Source organism: Cygnus atratus, chromosome 2 (assembly GCF_013377495.2).
Source record: "Cygnus atratus isolate AKBS03 ecotype Queensland, Australia chromosome 2, CAtr_DNAZoo_HiC_assembly, whole genome shotgun sequence".
Lineage (NCBI taxonomy): Eukaryota > Metazoa > Chordata > Aves > Anseriformes > Anatidae > Cygnus > Cygnus atratus.
The window spans coordinates 136385568-136398377 of NC_066363.1; the positions used below are offsets into that span (position 1 = coordinate 136385568).

General features: G+C 47.1%; 1 protein-coding gene across 4 annotated transcripts; it reads right to left on the reverse strand.

Moving 5' to 3' along the window:
- Window positions 1-59: 59 nt before the first annotated feature.
- Window positions 60-12339, reverse strand: TP53INP1 (tumor protein p53 inducible nuclear protein 1). 4 transcript variants are annotated; one of them, XM_035546364.2, is made up of 5 exons: window positions 12237-12339; window positions 10649-10930; window positions 9836-10187; window positions 8200-8233; window positions 2423-5814 (listed from the first exon to the last, which is right to left on the reverse strand). In XM_035546364.2, exons 2-5 carry the CDS (start codon window positions 10758-10760, stop codon window positions 5797-5799), a joined length of 516 nt encoding a protein of 171 aa, XP_035402257.1. In that variant the 5' UTR covers window positions 10761-10930; window positions 12237-12339; the 3' UTR covers window positions 2423-5796. The 4 variants fall into 4 exon arrangements, with proteins under 4 accessions (XP_035402255.1, XP_035402257.1, XP_035402258.1 ...); XM_035546365.2 differs by having other exon boundaries at window positions 2424-5814; window positions 9836-10184; XM_035546362.2 differs by lacking the exon at window positions 8200-8233 and having other exon boundaries at window positions 60-5814.
- Window positions 12340-12810: the final 471 nt, after the last annotated feature.

Consider the following 12810-nt stretch of genomic DNA (forward strand, 5'->3'; position numbering starts at 1 on the left):
ACCCATTGCCTTCTGTCCTTTCCCTGGGCACTATTGAAAAGTCTGGCTTCTTTTTTTTTAATCAGCCCTCTTTAGGTAGTTACACACATTGACAAGACCCCCCTGAGCCTTTTCTTCTCCTGTCTAAACCACCCCAGATTTCAGCCTCCCTGCATTGTTTCAGAGGCTCCAGCCTATCATCTTCCTGTCCCCTTGCTGGACACGCTCCACTACATCCATGGCTCTCTTACACTGGAGAGCCCAGCACTGGGCACAGCGCTCGTACATCTCACCAGCACTGAGTAGAGAAGGATCATCTCCCTCAACCTGCTGTCACCATTCCTCCTAACGCAGCCCAGGAGGCTTTTAGTTTTTGAGGCCATGAGGTTCTCTACTAGCTTAAAGTCAACGTGGTGTCCACCAGGACAACCAAGCACTTTTCTGCGATGGTGCTTTCCAGCCAATTGGCCCCCAGCCTGAACTGATGCTAGTGGTTATTTTTCCCCAGGTACAGGACTGCATTTCCCTGTGGTGAATTTCATGAGGCTCCTGCTTGTCATGGAGCTTCTGAATAGCAGCACAGGAGGATCAACAACTTTCCTGCTGTCTCCAAGCAGGCTGGTGGTTCACCCTGCTCCAGAAGCCAGGCTGTTAATGTAGATGTTTAGCAGTATAGGACCCAGAATCAACCCCTCAGGTACACCATCAGCAACCTGCCTCAAGATAGACTTGGTGCCAGTGATCACAACCCTTTAAAGCTCAGCAGTTCAGCTGGTTTTCAATGTACCTGCTCGATCTACTTACGTAGTCCAAAATTTATGGGTTTGGTAGGATGCTACAGGAGGCATTAAAAGCCTTGTTGAAGTCCAGATAATATCTGCTGCTCTCCCCTTATTTACAGAACCAGTCATCTAATTTTAGAAGGCCATGATGCTGGCCAGGCATGATTTCCATTCTGGTTACACCTTACCACCTTCTTGTTCTTCAAGGTTGGAAATGGCTTCCAGGATTATTGCTCCATCATCTTCCAAGAGATGAAGGTGAGACTGGCTGGCCTATAGTTCTCCAGATTCCCAGATTCTTTTCATCCAACTTGAAGATAGTTGCTTTCTTCCCATCCTCAGGAACCCTGGCCTTTGCCATAACTTTTCAAAGATGAAAGAGAATGGCCTCACAATATCAGCCAGCCAATGACCATTACCAGTCACAGATGCATCCCATAAACGTGTGTCTTAAGAGTTCCTTTAGTTGATCCTCCTCAACCAAGGGAAGATCTCCCTTGCTGTAGCCTTTCCCAATAGCATGAGGGGCCATTGATTCCTAAATGCTGGTCTTACCAGTAGATACCAGCGCAAAGGAGGCATGAAGTTGTTCAACCTTTTCCATGTCCCTTGTCATGAGGCCTCAGTCTCCTGTCCTATTTAGCAGCAGGCACATATTTCCCCCGATCTTCCTTCTGCTTGTAACGTATGTAGAAGTCCTTGTTGCCTTTCACATCCATTGTTAGGCTCAACTGCAGGAGGCTTGGCTTTCCTGAGCCTGTCACTGCCCACGTGCAGAGGGTCTTTATGTCCCTTACAGGTTACCTGTCCCCACTTCCACCTCCTGAATGGTAACAGCCTTCCAGTACCTACAAGATGCATACAGATTCATCACAGTGGTAAAATGGCAGGTCCATGAAAGGCAGTGGGAAAGATCTGAAACAAGACGTTCATACTAAAAGAAAAGCCTTCCCTGGTCCTCCAAAAAAAAAAAAAAAGCCAAGCACCAGGACAGGTTGCCAGGAGATTGTGCAGGCTGGAAAGCCTCCCAGAATGGAGGTAGGACCAACTCAAGTCCTGAGCAGCCTGGTCTGACCCCAGCAGTAGCCTTGCCATCTTGATGAAGAGACCCACCACCACACCCAGCCAGCTTGGTCATCAGCATCCATCAGCGAATAAGTAGACAATATTTGGATGTTATCAACCACTGGAAGGTGTCAAGGTGTATACCTAGATACTATTAGGATGTTTGTAGGATGGAGTGAACAGCCAAGCTGCCCCTCTGGTCACTTACTAGCGGACTGGAGATCATTCTTCAGAGGAAGATAAGACAGTTCTTGTGGAAAGTACAGTGCTTCCCCATGTACTCCTTATGACAGTTACCTTGTGAAGACCTGTCCATCTACAGTTTGCTTCCCTTCCACGGCTTTAGCTCCCCACCCTGCGTGTTTTATTAAGTGGTAATGTTTTTAGTCCCCAGCCTCTTCACATACCCCACTTGTAGCCAAAACATCCCTTAGACCATGCGTTGTCACTTGATTGAGCAATGCAAGCCGATTCCCCCAGAAATGTTTCTACTACAGCAAGAATTCTGCTGTACTCACCATATTCCTACCTACCACGCTCCAAGGGGGGTGCTCACATATTTGAAGTTTAGCAGACAAAATAAGACTGACAATTTTTGATAGGCCATTTTTTTATTGAGTTCAGATCATGTCTCCCATGGTGCGCGTAACGCACTACGAAAACAAAATACAGAAGATCGCTTTAGTAAATGCACACTGGTTATTAAGCAATGCTACTTTTTGGCCAAGTGCTGTATTTTGTCGGTTTTCAGCTTGTGTTAAGCTATTAAAAGTAAGAGCCAGACATTCTTCCATATCAAAAGGTCTGCTACAAATAGAGAAGTGGCTCTAGAAAGAAGCTGCCATAGATGCATAGACCGATGTACAGTATTAATCCTAACTGAAATGTCCCTTTGAGTCTTCAAGTTTGCTGTGTAAAGTTACACCAAGAAGGCACAGTTTAAAATGCAAATCTGTCCATTGACCAATACATATGAAAATAGCATTTCTGAAAGATTCATGAATATCCATCAGTATGAGACAGTGCAAGGCCTCCACTTTTACAAGAAAAAACACATTTTAATACAGTTCAAAAACCATATAAAAAGCCACACAGCTCACTATTAAAACAGAAAACCAAAACAAATCTAATTGCCCAATAGCTCCAGGCATAAAATGGGGCTAGACCAACATAAATATTCAAAACAAATTAACAAAAAGCAATTGATGCAGTACTATCTCACACAATAATATGGTTTCCAATATTACAAATTGAAAAGCACAGCTTTGTGCAACAAAACAGTTTATATCCTGAAAGATATAGGCGTTCATCACCAGAAAGTTATCTAGTAATGTAGTATTAAAAAAGATCAGTTTCTCCCAACTCTAGGAGCAGTCTGAAGTTGCATTTACTTGCCTGCTAAGAACAAACCAAGGCTCTCATTTTAATGCCGGGGAGCCTTTATACTCTCAACTCCATCTCCCCACTGAGATTCAAAGGATTACTTACTCCTTCCAACACAGGGAGGTGGAGGCGCCATCTTCCTTCATTTAACTTTAGGAAAATTAAAGCTGAAGGAAAGTAGTTACTTACGTATCAAGAAAAATAACACAGGAAAGCACAGAGTTTTCCTGAGCTAGAAAGCTGTCAGGGAGAAGGAAGTTTAAGTTGGACAAAGAGTTGGAGTGATAAAGGTAGATAATCTTAGACAAGTAGAAGTATTTATGCCAGTGTACAGATGTGAGACTGGTGAAACTACAGCTACTTGCAGGTAAACCAGAATATTTGGGCCACAAAAGAATTTTTGCATGGACATAGGTACATACTGCTGGAAATAGTAACAAAACCCCTATCTGAGGCTCACGATGTGACCAATTTTGTTCTCTTTCACAGTCCATATGAACTCCATGTGTCTAAAAAAAACTAGCATATCCAGGTAAGCACCACTTGCTCTTACACATTTAACTATTTGTCAACATCCCTTTGCAACAATCATAACTAAACTCAGGGAAGCAGCAAAACTGCGACGAAACAGTATTTTAAGTGCTGTTCTCCATACCCTAGGTATGTTCCACAGCAATTCCAGTTGCACTCCATGCAACACCAACACTACATCGAGGCTAACTCAGGTTGTTGGGCTTTTGCAAAACTACAGCATTTGGCTGGATTGAAAATAAAGCAATGCAGGCCTGGATTAATTCACATTATTGACCTTGCCCAATTTCCAGAGACCCCCCCCACATGACTCCTTACACTAACTTCTGTATAAGGACTACTGGAAGACATAACTGAATGCAACATTAACACTTTAATGCCCTAGGCACTAAACACAGGGAAAAACAGTTGAGCACTGACAGAAAGGAGGTAAATTTACATATTTCCCCCTTCTTTCTGTGAAGATTTCTGCTTCTTCACCTCCAAAGCCATTTTACCTACTTCCTAGATAAATCTATCAGGGTTCAGTGTGCCACGTGGCTACCGTGCCATATGCACTCTGTTAACAGGTAAACTAAGTGCCCACCTCCTTCCAGAATTCTCAAGTATTTGTTGGTTTTGAATGGCTTTTCTTCCCTGTTGGCCTACAGAATTCATGTCCAGGCCTTCTCTGCCCAGCTGAAGGGAAGAGAAAGCACTGATGTGCCTCAATTTATACACTGTTATCTTTGTGTTTAATTAAGACTTTCAGCACACTTTTCTCCCTTTCACACCGCCCTTCATTTCCAGTCACAATTAAACTCAGACTTCATTGGAGAGGGGGACTATAGAAGGTTTGTTAGGAAAACTTCTGGTAAGAAACAACTTTCAGCTATTTTTGAGCAACTTTCAACCCGTAAACAAGAAAAAGAATCTAACAGCAAATAGCAGCTCAGAAATAGCTGAGCATCAGCCTGACTTCTTTAAAAAGCAGTCATCTACAACAGGATTAGAATAAGAACAGTTGTTCCACCATCTTTTTCTGTAACTAGACAGATTAAATGGAATAGGTTAGGTCTTGGAAAATATGTCTGTCTTAGAAGACAAGAAGAGTTAGAGAAAGGGAAGAAGAGAACTCAAACTGTACCAGGTAAAACAGTTCAGCTCTCTGGGTTACGCATCTGCACTTAACCCATAGGTCCACTTTTCCTTTCACTCCACTGTGAGGTACTACATCTGCAACACCAGTGCCATGTCATACTGCAGGAATAGAGGGGACATTGAACCCATATTACGTACCCAACACAACTCTAGACTCCACTCAAACACAGATAGGTACTAGGCAATTTATATGAGATGTCCTTCTTGTAACAGTTCGGCATAGCTATGTAAAATCCACTGGCAGCTACCGTATTTCCTTGTTAGAACGTAATCATATATGCTGAATACAGACCGATACACAAGCTGTCAAGTACTTCTCATTAAAGCATATGGCTAACCTCAGATTTTCTAACTCCGCTTTGATTAATGCAAAGATGCAACTGATTTTCCACCTCAGTTAAGTCTCCTTAACTTTGGTGGTCCTCAGAGACCACCTAAGAACCCATCAGTTTATAAAACAGCACAAACTGTTGTACTGACAGGCTTCCAAGACACTGACATTAAACATCATGTAGGACTTGCAGCAAGATGTTTGGAGGTGTCTCGTTTCAAACGCACGCAGCACTAGTTATGATTGTGTCTGAGGGAACGATAATCAGCTTCGGATTGACCACACTTACCTACGCATGAAAACAGGAGCAACCTAAGAACCAATTAGACCATAGATTAAAACCCCGAGAGCCGTCAGTAATTGAACTGACGCTGGCAAGGCTGGTGAACAAAGAGTCCGTTGTGCTTGAGTTGCCGAGAGTGGCAATCCCTGGTAAGGTTTTGGCGGCGGAGCCCATTTCTGTTGAGATAGTGTCTTTCGCTGTGCTCTTTTATCCAGTGGGTAGGACGAAAGCTCTTCGATTTTTCCAGAAAAGTTGAACGAGTAGCAAGAGCTGTGACGTAGCAGTGAACACGCTGCCCCGTTTCATTTTGGGCCTCCAGTCTGAAAACACAACAAGCACTTTTAGATGGTTACCGGGTTAGCGTTGAAAAGAGGCAAACTATACAGGGCGTGAGAACTTCAACATCGGGCAGGTCAAGCAGGGGCACCCTTATTCTACTGGAAAACGATTTGGGCCGAGGTTAGGCCAAGTCAATTCAGGAAAAAAAATCACATTGGTAAGTAGGGTGTAGTGCTGCCAACTCACTTTTTCTGCAGAGGCAACACAATAGCCTCGAGCTATTATGCTATTGTGCCTTTCCTTCCCTGCCCCACCTCCCTAACCCCAAGATGCAGCACGGATCAGAACTACAAGGCTACTTGCGTCACTGATTCAGCTTTAGAAGACTTAAATTTATCCGCGGGGCTAAGTTTGGTTTAAAAAAAATCACCTTGAACATCATTTGTTCGGTCTGAAAACAAAAGCACACTGATGGAAGTGTACAGTTGGATCACTGGCCACACAAGTAAACCCAAACAACGTTCATGCAGAAGAATGGGAGAGAGACTAGTGGTGACACACGCTGGGAGTAACTCAGCAGGGTCGCTCTCCAGCCAGCCCTCTTGATTTCATGAGCAGAGAGCCAGCAGTTTTGGCAAACCCTTACTCCATCATGCACTAGTGAGACACACAAGAGCAGCCTATGCAAGCAGGGACTGACACACTGAGAGGACTTCCCTACTTCCCAGAACAATCACTGGATTTCCTAAAAACTTCCAAAGGACAAAAATAACCTTGCAGTTTTAGAAGTAAAAAAGCAAATCCCAAGTCTGAGTGCCACAGCTGGAGTGAGACCAGTGGCACCAGCACTACTTGCCTTCCCCCTTCCTGCCCCGGGACTCAGGTACTTGTCAACAACTCAGCAGTGCCCAGAACGGTGTCTGCAAGGCCAGGAGCTTGCTCAGGCACAAGCAAGGTGCCTGTCGGGAAGTCTTTCAGCACTAGCATGCCTCTGTGAAGTCCGCTAACCCCTGGGAGGGTTAATTGCACTTATCGTCCAATATCTGTGAGCTCCTGGAGAGCCTGCAGCAAGTCTGGGCTGCCATGCCCCCGGTACACCCTCTCAGTCTTACTCTTGCAGTTGATCAGCACAGACATGAGCACCCTCTACCTCTCTCCACTCTGTGTGGAAGGGATGTGCTGTCAGTACGGAACTTCACCCTGCCTCTCCCCTCTACTTTTTTCCTTTAAATATAAAAATCCACTTGATCTACTTGCTTTTTAGCCCCCTGGGTATAGCTGCACTCAAGCCTACAGACTCCAGAATAGTCACATACGGCATGCTCGTTTTCTCTTCTTCCCTCATTAGATTTGTTCTAAACCCAACACTTTAAATATGAAGCAAGAAACAAGTGAATAGGATGACACAAATCAACTCATTTCACGATTCAATTAATTTTTGCTATACATACTGCACCACTTTAATTTACTAGAGGGTGCCTGCAAATATGGGGCTATCATTTTCTTTATGTGGAGGTCCCTCAACAAGTTCAGTGGTGGAGCTGGAACCCCAAATGAAGTCTTAGCAGTGAAAGGCATAAGAAACTAGGGGGCCAAACCACTGTTATAGGAACACCCATAACCTAAGCATGCTTTTGCTTCATGTCATTAGCTACAGAAGGGCATCAACTGCTAACACAAAGCATTGTGGTTTACTATGGAAAAATACGACTAACTTAAAGAACAGAGGGAAGTTTATGCAACATCCTTTTGCTTTGAAAGAAGTTTAGAAGGAGCAAATCGAGATTTCCTCCACAGAAGGAGGAAGACCAATTTGAAATTCTTGCTGAAGATGCTTTTAACTTCACACACCCCTCAAATGCTTTACAAACCAGTGCTGGAAGAGTAATAAAAAGTGGAAAAATAAATGAAAAAAATGAGACTGGGATAGCAGATACTGTTTGAATTATCTAGGAGGCCATGCACTCTTGTGAAGTGTGGCACTGTGGTACCTTACTGTTTGCTCTTGGTAGTCTGGCACTAGTGGGCCCCAGGCACTGGAACCGGGCTGACAAACCCCTATCCTCACGGTCAAGTCTCATTTTAGGGGGGCTGTGTCTAAAGCCAGCCTGCTGCTACACACACTCTGCTGTGTCCCCAGCATCTGTTCTGCCAGAAAGCTAAGCGTCCTGCTAGTTGCGCTACACAGCCAGGCCTCGTAAGAAACATTATGGGATTCAGACCCCACAACAATTGAAGAGATTTTTCTGCACTTAGCATTTTGGCTTGTTAAAGCAGATGTAGTTAGGCTCGATCAATTCACATTATTTGGCACAAAGGTTAGTCCTAAAAATGAGTATTGTTTTGGCATACAAGGCTCTAGAGGAAGCGGTGTTGCTAGCAGGCTGATCAAACACAAAGCACTGTCCCAAAACAGGAGTACTTACTGTGCCAGCGTGCCTTAAGCAGCTTTTCTTGGCCCTACAATGTTAAATGGCCAACCATTAAATCACTGGGGACTCCAAAACAGTTTGAGACTCATTGCATCAATGTTATTGATTTTTCCAGTTTGTGATTTACCTCAGCTTTAGACTTAAACTACTCCCGGTTCCGCCACCCAAAACTGTTACATTTTACGCACAAGCCTAGGTCATCTAAATAAAGCAGCAATTCAGAAGTCAGCATGAAGAAACTTGGTGATACGCCAGCTGAGGATCTCAGCTTTAGCTTCCCAACACATTCAAGTAGCTTAACATAATACAAGATGCCAGTATCAATTCTTTGGGAGAAGCGCCTCTCGTTCACAAGTCACCAGAGAAGTCAGTATCCGCCTTCAGGTGTTCTGTCCCCTGGAGATTCATAGTTTAGATAAACTGGCCTACTGCCTTTCACCAGGCCATGCCTAACACCCTGTGGTTACCTCAGCTTCCCTCAGATCTTTGTTTGAAAGGTGCTGTGTGCACATAGCCTCCCACCAAGTTAAGCTCAACCCTTGATGCTTAACATCACAAACTGCCCTCCCTAAATACCTACAGCAATCCCCTGTTCTCTAAGATCACTGGTATCGGCGCCGTGCTTCATTACCCAGCAACATGCATTATCTCAAAGTCACCCAGTTCTTCAAATTAAGAGCTTCAAGTGTGGCAAGGAGCTGGTCAGAAAAGGCAGCGGGCATCTACCTAAAGCAGCTTGATCACTGCACTCACTGTTTTCCTAGACAAAGCTTACTATACTACAATTTCTTTTAATTATAGTTTCTAGGGGTGTCAGGAGAGGTCAGTCTATTACCAAGGATAAACAAAACATCCCATTGTTTCTAGTTAAGGGAACACAGGCAAATATGGAGCCATGATGGCAAAGATACATTCTATCTGTACACATACACGTGCTATATTATATAGATGTCTATATTATAGAGATGTCTATACACTGGCCATTTAACACCAAGGAAGCAGTGCACCAAGCCCTGCTACTGCAGCAATTCCACATGGCCAGATCTTTAGGACCCAACGCTAAAACAGCACAGCTTCTTACCCTGCTAGAAGTTTACAGTGCAAATTTTTACCTTGTGGGGAGTAAGTCTATGAGTATCAGTTTAATTTTGTACCACAAGCTGTGTGTGGAAGATTTAATCTCTTGTCCTAATCTATCACTGGGTTAGAGTAACAAAAAGACTTTCCTGACAGGACTGTTGAAGTAGTATTTTTCACCTCAAGGTGACTGAAAAGGTACTGACTAATGCTTATGAAAAAATACCCATAGCTATGGAGGGGGCAAAGTGCTTTCAAGTCTACATTACCAGCCACACAGTTAACTGCCAGACCCGGAGTGTGTTCTGAGGGAACAACTGGGCTCCATAAATACGCACCGCAGAGCCAAAACAGCATCACCAACTGCTTCATGGCCCAGTCATCCCCTAAGATTTTCCTAGGCAGGCAGCTCTGACCACCCTACTCCACTTGTGCAGTATTCATGCTTTATTCACTCGCTCCGGAATAAGCTGGAAAATTCAGTATTAAGTGTCTACGCTGATGAAGTAGAAACCAGATATTTTCGCGACAAGGCGGGAGAAGCGAGACGTACCTGGGACTACCCGGGCTGGGGAACTCCTCGTCCCCGCAGCCAGGCTCGTTGAGGCTGTGGCAGGCGTTGTGGACAGCGTACACGGACATGCTGGGGTGCTCGATGAGGAGGTTCTCCATAGGACTGGTCTCCACCTTGATGGCCGTCAGCCCACCGGCGGTGAAGCACGGCGGAGGGGTGATGAACCAGCTCTCCTCCATGGGGCACGACTCGAACTGGATGAAGCAGGACTCGCTGGCCTCCGGCAAGTGCTCCAAGGGGGACGGTAAGCAAGAGAAGACGGGCGAGGTGTCGGCGGCCGGCGCTTCGGCGAGGTCCGCTTCCTCCGCGGAGCAGCTGGTGCAAGTGTCTGCTGCAGGTGAGGAAGCCACGGACGTTGGCGAGGGCAGGAGGTCGCAGACAGCAAGGTCAAAAAGAGCCAGACACAGGATATGAAAACAAAGAAACAGAAATACACCCCTATCAGCATGTACGCAAAATTTGTTTTACCAGCAAGGGGAGGGGAAAAGGGAGTTCCCTGGCGATCCACGCTAGACACATAAAACAACTGTTATCAGCAGAGCAATACAATTGTGTAACAAGTCAAATAGGGTTTATCTGCACAAGTGGTTCTGCTGAAGCCTGTGTCAGGTCTACAGGCCTGACATCATTCTTCTCATCAGTTTACATAACCCGTTCTGGTACACTTGCTCAGAAGACACCTATTTGCTCAGGAGACCTACATTTCTATCTACATTCCTTTTTCTTAGGCTAAAATCCTGTTAAGTGACTGGTTTCTTCGCATGGAAAGGTGACAAGTACAAGCCATCTTACCTATAAAGTCAACCAGAATCCACTCATCGTCTTCCTTCTCACTGAACTCTGGCTCTTGGCTGGACAGGCTGTCGATGTCTCCCATGAACATGTTATTTAACCTCTGGAACATTACTAAGGCAGGAACAAGACTTTGGCTGGTAGATCTTTATATCCAAGGAGCAAGGCACAGCTCACACTGTACTAGCAGAGTGGCATCGACTTGAGATTAAAGTGCATAGATGCTTTATCAGCTTAGGCATGGGACATTCAGAGTCATGGCTGGTAAACACTTTGTGAAGCCTGCAAGAAGACAAACAAAAACAGGGTGTTAATGACAAAGCAGCAATAATATCCTGAGGGAAACAAATGGAAACCCTCTCCTTAGTGCAGTCTGAGGTATCAGTGGAGGTTTTTTTCTCACAGGCAGAGTCTCTCCTCCCAGTGAGAGGCACAGAAGTAGCCTGGGTCTCTCCTGGGAGAGGACAGCCTTCCTCCCAGGTCCTCCTCCCCACGCAGAGCTCTGCCCAGCCTCCAACCCCACCTCCTCCTGGGTGAGGAGGGAGCTTTTGTGCTCCACCGAGTCCTTCCCCAGCATCCTGCCAGCTCCCTCACGGTCAGGGAGAGGGATGCAAGGGGGGTTTCCCACCTCAGCCCACAGACTCCCCTGGTGCCTCCAGCAGCACCCAAGGGCACCCAGGGGGCTTCTCCTCCCCTTGCCCACCTACAAGGGGGGGAGGCAGGGGTTCAAAGCACACTCACTGCCTGTTACCAGCAGGATCTCCACACAGCCCGTGACATGCTAAGCAACTCCAAGGAGCAAGGAGAGGCAACTCCTATGCTTAATTACAGCAGGGCTCGCTTCTCACCACTAGATCTACGCATAGCCAGCGAGCCTGGAGAAGCACAAACATCCCATCAGTACTGAGAAGCTCAAAGCTTACCCACCTCACGGCAGCCTGCCTACAGCCCATGAATATCTCTGTATTAACCAACAAACCGAGGCCATAAACCAGCTGAACATCACTCCCGTGCGGCCTTTACTTATTCCTTATTTATTTTGTGACTTAACTACACAGTTACTATGCAGCTTACATTAAAACAGCTTCATATTTGAGCTCCCGCAGCTCGTGAGGACTCTTATAGTTAAACACCGCTCCAATAGCGCACTGAAGTAATAATTAACTAAGCTAAATTAATTAACTTCCCCCCCCCCCGCCAGAGGGCTACGGGACCGCTCCGTCCAGGCCTAGAAGGCAGCGGGAGGGACACGGGGGGGTGGGGGGGAGGGACCCCAACCCCTTCCCCAAGCAACAACCCCACAAACGAGCGGGGAGCACCGGCTCTGGAAGGAGCAGGGAAGCGAAAATAAGGCAGAAAAGGCGCAAAAAAAAAAAAAATTAAATTAAATAACAACAATAAAGCAGGAGGCAGAGCGAGGAGCCCCGCCGCCGCCGCCAGGCGGCTCCCACCAGCCCCACACGCCCCGGCAGCCCCGCTCCGCGCCGGCACGGAGGCACCGGGCGGGGGGGGGGGGGGGGAACGAGGACACGGACCCCAAACCCAGGACCCCCCCCCCCCCGGGTGCCGGTCCCCGCCCGGCGCCCACCTGCGCGCGGCCGCTCCCGCCGCTGCCGCTCCCGGCGCCGGGCGCGCGCCGTGCCCGCGCCGCCCTTTGTTGTGGGGGGGGAAGCGCGGCCCCGCCCCCTGCCGCCCCGCCCCTCCGCCAATGGGAGGCGCCGCCGCCGCCTGTCGCTAACGCACGTGACGGCGGGGAGGGGGAGGGGGGGGAAGGGGGCGGGGCTTCGCTGTGAGGGGAGGCTCCGCCCCTCCCGCGCCCCGGGCGGTGCCTCCCCGGGGAGGCTGAGGGGAGGGAGCCCGCTGAGGGGCTGAGGCGGGGTCCCCTGGGTTCCCTGACGGTGAAGGGGGAGGTCACAGCGGCTCCGAATTAAGCACGAGGCTGAAAATTAAAAAAATAAACGCCCCCAAAGGGTTGATCATCTACCCCAGGGTTGCGTTGTGTCACAACGCGTCAAATAAAGCTGCACAAAGCACACGGCGCTGACAGGAGCCGTCACGTCTGGCCGCTGGGTCAGTGACAACAGAAGCATTAAAGGCAGGAGCCGTTGTTTATTATTGACGGCTATATTCAGAATTGGGCGTTAATCAATTAGCATGATGTG